The sequence below is a fragment of the Gallinula chloropus genome, assembly GCF_964237585.1.
Source record: "Gallinula chloropus genome assembly, chromosome: 2".
NCBI classification, from domain to species: domain Eukaryota; kingdom Metazoa; phylum Chordata; class Aves; order Gruiformes; family Rallidae; genus Gallinula; species Gallinula chloropus.
Window position 1 is genome coordinate 88,990,840 of NC_140086.1, and position 13,427 is coordinate 89,004,266.

General features: G+C 44.6%; 1 protein-coding gene across 1 annotated transcript; it reads left to right on the plus strand.

Annotated features, from left to right (window-relative positions):
- Window positions 1-181: 181 nt before the first annotated feature.
- Window positions 182-6,449, plus strand: LOC311189197 (leukocyte elastase inhibitor-like; the record flags this gene model as incomplete). Its single annotated transcript, XM_084260801.1, has 6 exons — window positions 182-352; window positions 2,304-2,441; window positions 3,283-3,400; window positions 3,920-4,062; window positions 5,165-5,332; window positions 6,048-6,449. The coding sequence occupies exons 1-6, from the start codon at window positions 185-187 to the stop codon at window positions 6,447-6,449; spliced, it is 1,137 nt and encodes a 378-aa protein (XP_084116927.1). The 5' UTR covers window positions 182-184.
- Between the last annotated feature and the right edge of the window lie 6,978 nt (window positions 6,450-13,427).

Consider the following 13,427-nt stretch of genomic DNA (forward strand, 5'->3'; position numbering starts at 1 on the left):
TAGGCATTTTCAATGTAACTGATTTTTTTTTTAAGAGGGTGCACTGGCAATTAAATTCTTGCTGTTTCTGTGTCCAACCTCAACCAGATGAATCCAGCCTTCGTGAGTCACACCAAGGTTAGGCTAGTTTTTGAGGAGTGTTTCCCAGAGCCCTTACTGACTGTTTTATTTTTCAGCTATAACCATGGAGAACCTGCATAATGCCAACAGCAGATTTGCACTTGATCTGTTCAGGAGGCTTAACGAGACCAACCCAACAGGAAACGTTTTCTTCTCTCCTGTCAGTGTCTCTGCTGCCCTGGCCATGGTCCTTTTGGGGGCCAAAGGTGACACAGAGGCCCAGGTGCTGAAGGTTAGTAAAAGAAAAAAAACCTCCACAACCTCTTTTGTTTTATATTTTATTTACATTAAAAATCCTTGTGGTTTAGAGGAGGGAAAAGGAAAGGAGGGTATTATTTTGGTGCGCTCAGCACAAGGTGTCCGTCATGCTCATTGAGCCACCCAGGGGCCCTTTGCTGCGGTTACCCTCTGCCTGCCCCGCTCCACAGCCCTCTTTCTGTATTTGCTATGTACGGCCCTTGTTGCTCACTTAACTTCACGTGTTAAGTTAATTGTTGGGGTGTGAAATTGATTTAATTAATTAGCCAGTCTCCGTTTACACTGCTGGGAGTTCCCAGCAGCAAGGCCTTACTAGTGTTCATGAGACGTTTCAGCAGCTATTGCTTTGGTACTACAAGGTTATGAATGGTATGCTTATTACTAATAATACTAATTACTAATGATGTATTTTGTAAGCAATATAATGATAATAAATAGCTATGTATTTAAAGCACAGCTAAGCATTGGGATGTTTCAGAGAAGCCGAAACCACATGCTTACTCTTACCATAGCCTTAGGTTAGGTAGGATAGCTTAAAAAAAGGCTCATTATAAATTGCAGAAGTGGTGTGTGTAGGAGTGTGCCGGTTGCCCCTGAGGCATCCTGCACAGAAGGGACTTGGTCACTGCTAATTTTTCCTCTTTGTTGGGCTGCTAACGCCCGCTACCGCAGCAGGGCGTATGCGGCTTCTCCTTGCTGTCATCACCCATGAATAATCTCACCTTTGTATCCTGAACTTTAGGAGGAAACGTGTAGTGCTTCCGCCCGGCGCTGTGCTTACTGAGTGGGACAATAAAGTTAATTTCTGGCTGCTTGTACAAACAGACTTTGAACGTATGTGCCATATAACCAAAGTGGCGGCCCCGCCTAGGACGAACCCACTGACAGCAGAAATGCTGCAGAAGGAACTCGAGGGGAAAAAAATGTGCCAGCAGTCACCTCCATAGCACTGCATGTCCCTGTACCACAGAGCTTTGCTTATGAAAGCATAGCCAGTCAGGGAGGCAGTGATAGACAACTGTTGTGGGCTCTCTGCAGTCATACAGGAATTAGTTTCTGTGATCAGGACCCTACTGTAAGCTGCCTCTGGGATGTTGTTCGGCTGTTCATGTGCACAACACGGCTTGCATTAGTGTGGGTAGAGGGATAAAATGAGGGCTGTTCTTTGAACCCAGCCTGTCTTTCACAGCATTCTTCCCTAACAGAGAAATACACAATTAGAGTCTGAATGTTGTTGTCCCTGGTTTGGTTTGGTCTGGTCTTCCCTGTCAGTGAGGCCTGGTAGCTCCTGCTGTCATGTCTGTAAGCCAGCTTGCCTCTGGGGAAGGAACTGTTGGTCATGCAGGAGAAACTGCAGTCATGCATTTGATTTTTAAGATGATACAGGTTTGTTTTATACCTATGTATAATTATAGATAAAGGTAGTTATGTTTTCATAAAACCATCAAAGATAATTGTTCTGTTTTCTTAAGACCTCACTGGTAGCTAGTTTTGATTGTAAGTTCTGAGAAACAAACCCATGGGTTCCCGTGGGCCAAGGAGGGAAGCACGAAAGCTAAAGCATCTCCATGGTGGCATCATCTTTCTTCTCAATTCCCCACCTGGGAATGAGTCCTCTTGCCCAGCGGTCCATAGAGGGGAGGCATGCAGGTGTCACACAGGCAGGACTCGGGGTTATGGTTGACAGCTTCAGCCAGGACCACATATAAACTACGAGCTTAACAGAAGTGGCCGACACAGGTAGCGTAGCACCACGGAACAGTTTAAGTCATTCTTTGAGGTTTTCAGAAATCTCTAAGCAGCTTCCAGACTCTTCTTCCCTTTTTCTTCAACCTACCTACCTGCTGGATCAGACCCGCTCTACAGATAAAGTGTGCCTTCTTTTCAGAGTATTAACAGTGGCTAATCCTCTTCTGTTATTTCAGACGTTTCATTTTGATGAAGTTGAGGACGTTCATTCGAGATTTCAGACCCTGACTATGGACATAAACAGGAGCAATGCTCCCTACCTCTTACGGCTCGCCAATCGGCTCTTTGGAGAGAAGTCCTACAGCTTTTTGTCGGTATGCTGGTGCCCACTGTGATGGTGTGGTGGAGCCTGGTGGGAAAAGGCAGCTTTTGGAGTATTTATGGAGTAGATCTGGGGATGTTGCTAAGTGTTACTGGGTGGTTGACAAAAGTGTTGCATATATGCATCCGTAGATACTTGTCCATTTCACCTAAAGGATGCTATGCAGCGAATCCTTTCCACTGCTTGTTCAGTTCTGCTGCTCTTGGGCTCAGAAGAAAAATCACTTGTCTGGGTCCTCTGTTTACAAGAACTATCATAACATCCGACTCTGTTGCAACCAGCCTTTTTAGGATGCAACCAGCTGCATGTTTGTTGCAATCAGATTTTTAGGATGCAACCAGCTCCGCATCTGTTGCAATCAGATTTTTAGGATTTTTCATTGGTCTAGTACCACTTTACTTAAAATATTTTTGAAAACACTATTTGTTTGGGAGGGGATGCCAAACAAGTCTAAACAACATACCTCTTCACCTGCGAGTTACACCTTTGTGTGGGCCTGGGCTGCTATTTTAATTCCTCTGCAGCCCTTCCAGAGAGTTTTGTTTTATCCCAGCTGTGCTTGAACCTGTTTCAGGAGAATGGCAGGTAAATATTGCAACACCTGCAGTAAGCACCCTGTCAGCTGTGTACGTGGCAGGTGTACTGTGAGGCTTACACTGAGGGGTGGGGTGGGGGGAACCCAAGGACCCAACCCTAGAACCCCTCCAGGCAGTGCACTGTTAAAGCCCCACCTCTGGGCGGGTGATAATCTGACAGGCACCTTATCTACCTCATAAAGAGATGTTTTCTTATCAGCCTGCAATGAAAGTTGTTCTTATCTTTCCAAAATCTAGGATTTCCTGACTAATACTCAGAAATTATACGGAGCTGATTTGGCTGCAGTTGATTTTCTTCATGCTTGTGATGAAGCCAGGAAAGAAATAAACCAGTGGGTAGAGGAGAAGACCGAAGGTAAACTACTTTATTAAGTAAAGTAGCAAGAAGCAGTCCATACTTTGGCAGTAGGGATAGGCTTTATTTTCTGCTGCCTTCGGAATGGTTTTATTTTACCCATGGATGTTCAGTGGGTGCACTGGCAAAGCCAGAGAATGCTCAAGGAGACATTTCACAAAATCACAAGGTTGGAAGAGACCTTTAAGACCATCGAGTCCAACCATTCCCATCCTATGCTAAACCATCCCCCTAAGCACCTCATCTACCCTTTTTTTAAACACATGCAGGGTCTGTGACTCAACCACCTCCCTGGGCAGCCTGTTCCAGGCCCTGACAACTCTTCCAGTGAAATTTTTTTTCCTAACATCTAATCTGAACCTGCCCTGGTGCAGCTTTGGGCCATTTCCCCTTGTCCTGTCACCTGGCTGAAGAGCCCATCACCCACCTCTCTACAACCTCCTTTCGGGTTGTCGTAGGTGTGCCTTTGTTGTGACTTCATTATTTTTTAATTCCTCCTTCTTTCTTCCCCCTCCGAAGGTAAAATCCCTGACCTGCTCTCTGAAGGCTCAGTTGATAACATGACCAAGCTTGTGCTGGTGAATGCTATTTATTTCAAAGGGGACTGGGCAGAGAAATTTGAAGAAGCCGACACCACTGACATGCCGTTTCGGTTAAATAAGGTAATGCAGATGTGCCTTGGTGCTACACACCTAGCAGGAAGGTCAGACAGTATGGGTGCTAAAGTGAAGCTCTGCTTACAGATAAAGTAATAAAAAAATAGGAAGTCTTCCCTGAATGTTTTCAGTTCACCCAAAAGACCTTTGCTGGGGATTTAGTACTTTTCTGTATTCACCCAGCTCTTTGTTCTGTCCCTTGCTGAAACAGCATCGGATGCAGCTCGCGTGTGGGTGGGGGCCCTGCGCTCAGCACTCAGCAGTTTCAGCTGCTACGAGCTCTGCCTGCCGGTGACGCTGTGTAAGCGGTACTGACATGGCTGCAGATTTAGTTTAAGCCCCATTTTATTGTTCTGTATCCCACTTATGTTAACAGCTTTACAAGGTATGGCATACAGGCATCTGCTGGACAGAGATGATCATTTTTGGGGGCTAGAGCAACATAAGGGTGCAGCAATGCCAAGGAAGTGTTTCAGTTTCTGCAGAGACTGTGCTGTTGAGACCCAAGTGTAATGCAAACTCATTATGTCTGCAGAAGAAACTGTTTATTAAACAGGCAGTCAGGAGTCTGACAAAGGCAGCTTTATAATGACCTGCAGTAATCATGGAATCACAAGAGTGGAAAAGACCTTTAAGATGATCAAGTCCAACCATTCCTGTCCTATGCTAAACCATATCCCTAAGCACCTCATCTACCCTTTTTTTCAAACACATGCAGGGAAGGTGACTGAATCCCCTCCCTGGGCAGCCTGTTCCCAGCCCTGACAACTCTTTCAGTGGAGAATTTTTTCCTAACACCTAATCTGACCCTGCCCTGGTGCAGCTTTGTGCCATTTCCCCTTGTCCTGTCTCCTGTCACCTGGCTGAAGAGACCATTGCCCACCTCTCTACAACCTCCTGTCAGGTAGTTGTAGGTGGTGATAAGGTCTCCCCTCCTCCTCTTCTCCAGGCTAAATGTCCCCAGCTCCCTCAGCCGCTCCTCATATGATTTGCCCTCCAATGGGGGAAGAGATTTTGCAGAAAAGCCATTTTAACTAACTTGTTTTCTATCATATCTTTAAATTACTATTTTCTTAACTGTTGCTTTTGGTACCTTTTATCCATCCAGAATGAAAGAAAGACAGTGAAAATGATGTATCAGAAAAAGAATTTCCGCTTTGGGTATATCCCTGAAGAAAAGCTCCGTATTTTAGAGCTGCCTTATGATGGAAGAGAACTCAGCATGATCATCCTGTTACCTGATGACATTGAAGATGACTCCACTGGACTGCAGAAGGTGAGCCATCTGAGCTAACGCACTTATTTAATAGATAAGGCCTGCCATTCAAAGCCAAAGCCTCAATGAACCCACGTTCTCAGTATCTGTATCTGTCAGGGATATTTTCAGACAGTGCCCTACCCACACTGCAATAAAGAACACGTCCACGTGCTGCATCAGGAAGGGAAGTTGTTCTGGTTTTGTAGCTTGTACTCACATGTCCTTAGGCTTCATGAACTGAACCATGAAGGAGACTGTGAAAAGTGAACTATGAGAACTTGCCCTACTTAGCTGCTTTTTTTTCTTTTTAATGACTATACTTCTTTCGTTACCTTTGAAAGCCTTTATTTTCTTAGCCTTAGTGAGACTCTTTTCTATTACATGACGAGCAACACATCAAGTTCTCTGATTATTTATTTTACTTGTTTTTAAAGAATTTTAAAATTCCCTTTAGTTGGATTAATGACTGGGTTTAGTTGCTACCAGTGCATGCTTTTCTCTTCTTCACATTGCAGCACTGTCTACATTAGTGTAAAGTGAAAAATGCACTGACTCCACTTCATTTTAATAGCCTTGGTTTGAACTGTGTGGAGCTGTCAAAGATGCAGGTATGGTCATGTTTGTATAGTTTCTTTGTAGGTGTATAGTGCTCTATAAAGCCTTGTAAACGCTGCTGAAAGCGAAGTATTTCTCCGCTGGTGATACGTAATGATCTCTGTGTTTTTCATTCTAGCTGGAAGAGCAGCTCACCTTAGAGAAGCTCCAGGAGTGGACGTGTCCAGAGCATCTGTACTCCACTGATGTTCACGTGCGCCTGCCAAAGTTTAAGCTAGAAGAAAGCTATGACCTGAAATCAGATTTGGCTGCTCTGGGCATGCTGGACGTGTTTGACAGCGGCAAGGCTGACTTGTCGGGCATGTCAGGGGCGTGCGACCTCTTTCTTTCGAAAGTTGTCCACAAGGCTTTCGTAGAAGTGAACGAGGAAGGCACGGAGGCTGCGGCTGCCACTGCCGGCATCGCTATGCTCTGCATGGTTATGGAAGAGGATTTCAACGCCGACCACCCTTTCCTCTTCTTCATCCGCCACAACCCAACGCAAAGCGTCCTGTTCTTCGGCAGGTGCGCTTCTCCCTAGAAGAGACCTTCGCAGCCGCAGGGCAGCTCCTGCTCTGCTCAGCAAAAGCTTTGCTCATGAAGGAGTTGGGTTTTGATGTGTAAGTTAATGCCTCCGTCTTCGGATCCTAGTGACTTTGACTGAGATTCTGCCTTTCCTATTAAGACAATCCCAGAAATACAACGAGGACTAATTTACTCTTCTTTCTTGAGATCGACATCCTCTAGAATGAGTAGGAAAATCTTAACTGCAGGCAGAAGAAATCTTTTGTAATTGAGCTAGAACTACCCTTGGAAGAAACTTATGTCTTTTAAAGCCCGGGATCACCCTCTATGTGTCCCTGCACGGATTCCTCTGTATCAGCAGCCCCCTGTTGTAGTAACTTACATAAGGAATGACTGGATAATTTTATTTATACGAGGATGTTCTTGCAAAGCTGTTCCTCCCCTAAAGTCTTGCTTTTCAAAGATGTCTAAATAAAATACTTCTAGGCACCAAAAGGCATGTTACTTAACAGCTGAGTTTACCCAGTTCTGTCGTGAAATAGAAGGTCAGATAACATTTGTTTAGAGACATCTATTAATAGAGAAAGTACTGAGCTATTTAAACAAAAGTAACCCCTTCCAGTCATTACCCAGGAAAACCTGCAGTACAGCTTTTTTTAACGAGGAGAAGAAAAGAGTAACAACTTCAGGTCATGCATTTACATATTTTAAAAGCCTATATTCTGGTGCCATTCTACTTACTGAAAACATGAAAATGTGTCAGGGCTTAAAGGTTTTAGGTGCTTGAAGCTAGTGGGTGCCTTTCTGCAACTTCAGAAGCTTTCAGTAGGACATAAGATTCTGGCTAGAACCTGCATGATCCTCAAAAACTACTCTGTATAATCAGTAATAAATAATATGACTGGATAATCTGCAATAAATATCATCTGATGCGTCTGTTCATGTACAAGGATTCAGCATTTACTGTGCTGACTTCCACTGCCTCTTTGTATACAAACCTCTTGTACTGTACAATAGCCTCATGCCCGGGAGGCACTGTAATTATGTACACTTAGTCGTCTCTGTTTATTTCTGGGGGTTATTTGCTTGCAGTGTGTCTTGGGTTCTGTGGGAGCCGTCTGTAAAACCTCGGTTCGGGGCCCCGGGGGGAGGTTGACACACAGCAATTTTTGTATAACTGCTGATTTCATATTAATTGTGACTTTAAGCAAAAAAAAAAAAAAAAAAAAAAAAAAAATTCTTAAACTTGTGTTCAAAATGGAAGTTTCTGCACGTGATTTAGTGCTTCAGAGCAGAGAAGTAAGACCAGCTCCCAAGAAACTCCCTGGTGCAGCAGCTGCAACCAGCTCCCTGAAGTCCTTGGCCTGTTTGAAGTAGGTGAAAATACTAAGAAAGAACTGACTCTGTGTAAGAGATGATGGGGTGAACCATCAGCTTCCCCTGTAAGTGTAATACCTCCAGCTCGGGGCAGAGGAAGGGTGAAGATGGAATGACGCAAGCACTCGGGTCTGCGCGTTTGTGTTTCTGAGCGTTGGCAATACCTCGGTTGCAAAGGCCCTGGTAAATTTGTAAGGGGAGAGCATGTATTGCAGAGCAGAGATGGGAACGTAACCCTTTTTGTGCTGAATGTTTTGAGAACCCAACGTAAATTAGAAAGCAATTAGCACAAAACCCATGTAAAAATTCAGACAGGTCTGAGGTCGCATTGGTTCTGGGTTTCCGGGCCTTCGCCTCCAGCCTTTTAGCAAATAAATCCCCTGCTGCCTGTAGATGGGTTTTGACTAAGCAGGGCTCAGGAACTCAGTTGTAATTACATCCTTATCTTTATATGCTTAAATTCATTGCATGCAAGAGAGATGATGTCTGAAGGCTTTTAGCGCCGTAATTACCAGGGGATACAGAAGACAGATAAAACCTTGCGTAATAGTACAAATCAGTCGTCTCCGTATGAGGAGACTCATGTTTCTTTTATTACTGTGGCACTCAGTAACTGAGCTATTGAGAGAAATTTGACTTACTTTCTGCAGACAGGATGCAGAAAACAAATCAATCTCAGCAATAAGAATCACAGAATCACAAGGTTGGAAAAGACCTTTGAAGTTCATCAAGTCCAACCATTCCCATCCTAAGCTAAACCATATCCTTAAGTATCTCGTCTACCCTTTTTTTGAACACATCCCTGGGCAGCCAGTTCCAGGCCCTGACAACTCTTTCAGTAAAAAATTTTTTCCTAATGTTCAATCTAAACCTGCCCTGGCACAGCTTCATGCTGTTTCCCCTTGTTCTGTCACCTGTCACCTGGCTGAAGAGACCATCGCCCACCGCTCTACAACCTCCCTTCAGGTAGTTGTAAGTGGTGATAAGGTCTCCCCTCAGCCTCCTCTTCTCCAGGCTAAACATCCCCAGCTCCCTCAGCTGCTACTCAGCCCCATCACCAGCCTGGTTGCCCTTCTCTGCACTCGCGCCAGGACCTCGATGTCCTTCTTATGGTGAGAAGCCCAGAACTGGACACATCACTCAAGGTGCGGCCTCACCAATGCTCAGTACAGGGGCACCATCACCTCCCTAGACCTACTGGCCACACTATTTTTGATACAAGCCAAGATGCCATTGGCCTTCTTGGCCACCCGGGAACACTGCTGGCTCATATTCAGTCTTCAGTCAACCAACACCCCCAGGTCCTTCTCTGCCTGACCGCTCCTATGTGCAGGACTCTACACTTGGCCTTGTTAAACTTCATCCCATTGGTCTCAGCCCATCGGTCCAGTCTGTTCAGGTCTCTCTGAAGAGCCTCCCTACACTCAGGCAGATCAACACTTCCTCCCAGCTTAGTGTCATCTGCAAACTTACTGAGGGAGCATTCAATCCCTTCATCCAGGTCATTGATAAAGATGTTGAACAAGACTGGACCCAGGACTGAGCCCTGGGGGACACCGCTCATGACCGGCCTCCAGCTGGAATCAAGACAGCCTCCCATTCAACAGTATTTTAAAAAAGCAGCAACCTGATTGGCAAATATTCCCTACTCACAATTCATGTCCCACAATAAGAAGATGGTTGTGAGAGTTTTTCTTTAATAGCCCTTAATTGCTCTGCGCCCGTCTGAGCAACTGCCTGACAAGGGAAAACTGGAATGCCAACTGTATTGGTATTTCAGTAAAAAAACCACCACTACAACAACCTCATGTGAAGGACTTTAGAAAGAATGTCTGAATGAACACAGGTCTCAGTTCAAAGCACAGTGATTTTCAGTATGAGGTGCTTTAACTGAGGAAAAATGGAGAAACGTAATTTGAATGAGTTAAAAGCTATACCATGCAAGATGAAAGAATGTCACATCAGAAGGCTGAGGAGCAGGAGCCTAGCCTCAGTCCTAGTGAAGTAGCAGCCATCAATCCACACACACAATATACAAAAAATACATTCAATATAATCTGTCCCAGGGGACAGCAACATTACGAAGTCAGGGTGACTACTCTATATTGGCCTCTCCCAAGCAGTCCAGGCTTTATAACCATCCAAACCTCAAAGTAATACTCATGATGCAATTGTTAAGCCAGACTTTGTACTACTGCTCCCACAGACTCTTCACAATAGCCCTCTGATTTCAGTAACTTAAGCCACCACCACCCACCACCACATAGCTGCTTTCTCTCTGATTCACCAGTTTAAGTCACTGTAACCTAGAGATAAATTTACATAGAAGAGTTAACTCTGAGCATGTTTGGTAATAGTTTCACTGTTAGATGTTTTCATGTACCTATATATGACTAAAATCATGCTAAAGTACATAAACCCGATCAAGTCCCCAGATGTCTCAAAGACAGATATTTGTTTTTATTTTTTAGTATGGCTTCATTAGGAGTAAGATCAGGACGATTTGCTTGACCCTACTGAGATAAAAAGGTGCACTTGAAATCAGAAATTGGCTTTGGGGTTTTTTGGGATTTCATTTTGTTGGGTTTTTTGGGGTTGTTTTACTGCAGCAAACCTGTCCAGCTCTGTCATGTCCTCATATGGTACCAACTAATTACATATTTTTATCCATATTCATTAGGAACCGATGTAATTACTCGCTACTTCATGAAAGACAAAACCCGTAGCCAAAATCCTGGAGGGCAGAACCTGTTTGGAAACACGCTGAACGTGTGCAGCGGCTGTTGGCAGTTCAGATGATGAATTCATTGCATCAGTCAGAAAATGTTGTATCTTCAGGTTAAACAGAACTTCAAACAACCAGTTTGTACAATCACTTTTATTTTTAAACCCTATTGTGGAAATCACTAGACAGTCTTTTGGCTAAGACCTTTTCTTTCAATGCATGGGAGAAAGGGCTATGGAAAAGGAGGGGAAAAGCAGCCCCGAGTTTAATGGAGGATTAAAAATCTTTGTAAATGGAAAAGAGTACAAGAAAATGAAAACAAAAGCCATGATTTTGTATAAATATTTAGCATAGGAGTCATGATTTCATATAAATATTTAGTATAAAAGCCTGGACAACTCCTTACCAGCTACATGACCCAGTTTTTAACCTGTGAGAGTCAAGTGAGATAAATAATAGAAAAAATATTAGATAATTTCCTAAAAATAGCACCAGACTTTATTCAGGGCATTATTTAATTAATGGTTTTGGTCTTGCCATCCCTATCTTTGACACAGTGGGGAGGCTGTTCAATACACCTGTATGAAATCCCCCAACACGGGCTGTGGCGTGGCCTTTCTCATGGTCTGCAGTAACCACTCACCGGAGCAGCTTCCGCAGAGGCGACTGTGGTATGGTGGATTTTGATGGAGCTCCTTACAGTGGAAGCAACTGTCACTGGATGGGATCACCAATCTCACTCCCAGTTTTTTGGTGACACTGCAGTTGTTGGTATTTCCTTGAAGCTCTACGCTGTGAAGATAAGGAATTACAGCAGTATATTGGCATGCAATTTTTAAGAGATCATTCTTGCCCTTAAGTGAGCTTCAAAAGGCAAGCCCCAGGCACTCAAAGGCCAGAACACAAAGAAATATACTTCACTGTTTTAAAAATTCAGTCTTTCACATGGTGCTTTTGAATCGATTTCACTAGGAGTTGGCTTCTCTGAAAGAGGGACAGGCAGCAGCACGGGGTGACATGTCCATTTGTGAGTGCATCTGGTCCTGATGGACTTTGTAACAGAGCATGGAGTTCTTCAAACAGTAGAGAGGACCCTCTTTAGAGGCAACATAAGAGATGCGCATCAGGGGAAGGGAGAGAGCAGGGAGAAAACAGTGTTTCCAGCATAGCATCCTGCTGACCACCATGGGGAGGAAGTGAAAAGGCAAACGACACTTTGCTTGGAAAGAGGACAGGAGGCACGAGGGCTTTGAAACTTTAACCTGTGTTGCCAACATTTCAGTAGCCCGTTAGCCTGCAGTGTCTGACGGAGCTGTCCTGAGGGGCACAATCTCTCATCATGCAGGACTGACAGAAAAACCCACCAGGGGCTGTGGAGTGAAAAACACCCTCTAAAAGTTTTGGCAAGCTGTGCTGCTCTCCGATGCTCCTTGCATTTACTCCAGCACTGGCAAAGCTATCCTAAGGCTGCTTGGTAATTAGGGCATGGGAGGAGACAACTGAGAGTTTCCAAGGAGAGAGAGGAGTAGGGGAAGGAGATGAGTACAAGGTATGGTACACAGTATACAAGGAAAAACCCTGGTGTGCATGTGCCTCCTGTAACAGGTGGATGTAGCTTAACTCCTGAGCTGTTGGCATAACTGTCAGCAGCATCTCCTGGCCTAGGACACTTGCAGGCTTCTATGTCCTGTGTATTTGCCACCCCCCCATCCTCAGTTCTTAGTGAAATCCCCTTAGCACTTTGGCTCTTGTCCTGTAATGTGGCAGCAAACCTGCAGAGCCCCAGCCACCCTGTGTGACCTTCTGGTGATGGGAGAGACCAGGGACCACTGGAGAGTTCATCTGCACAATGAATAAAACTCACCGAGGTTCCTAGCCAGACTATTTTTGCCTCTGGCAAATTACTGATGAAGTTTCCATAGTGAGGTCATCAGGTTCAACTTACTGTTTTTAATTTTCTTTTGGTGCAAAAAAATGGGAAACAGTATGAAGAACCATTGGAAACTCACCATAAGCATGGTAAAAGCTTTTATGACCAACACAGAACCAGCTTGATCAAACCTCCTGACCCTCTTCCACATCAGCCAAGCAGTGGTTGATTTATGGAAACCCAGGATGCTGTCTCACCCTGTGCTACACCTACTCAGCTCCCTTCCTGCAGGCTGAGTTCATCATCTCAGTGGTAGGCCTGGTCATCACGAAGGGAGGACTCACCACTGCTGTTTTGCTCCAGTCCTGTCCCAAAGCTCCCATCCCATAGCTCCCATCCCAATGCTCCCATCCCAGCTCTGTGATTTCAGCTTCACAGCCGGTGCTGATCACAGCAGTCCTGGCTGCTTGGATTGTTCCAAACTGGTGTGGCAGGGGTGCCTTCCTCACTCCATTACTTCTCTGTGTAGATTCAGCTACATCTGTGCAATCAGAAGTCCTCTACCCCTGCTTCCACTTCAACACACACCTTCCTCCAGACTGATCAAAAGCTCCCAAGTGAGCACCAGACAAGATCCCTGGCTCGAATCTACAGGTTGTGAAAACTTCCTCCAAACTGGACTTGTACAGGATCAGTCCATAAACTTTTTGGGGTGACCATATAATGGCCACACCTTGCCCTATTTCTCCATATACTTTTCAGAGGGCTAGCAAGATAAAAATACTAATCTAATTAATTACTGCATTCATTCAAGCAATGGGAAAGTTCCAATCAAACATAATTCAAAGTGAAATATGGGTTAAAAAGCAACACATGCAAATTTACATAAACAAAGCTTGTCAAAAGACTCACTTCTCTTCAGAAAGACACTTTGCTCAAAGCTTTCAAAAGGTAGCAGTGTTATCAGCTTCTGGGCCTCATCAGGTACCACAGAGAGATACCAAGCCCACCGCCAGTTCATA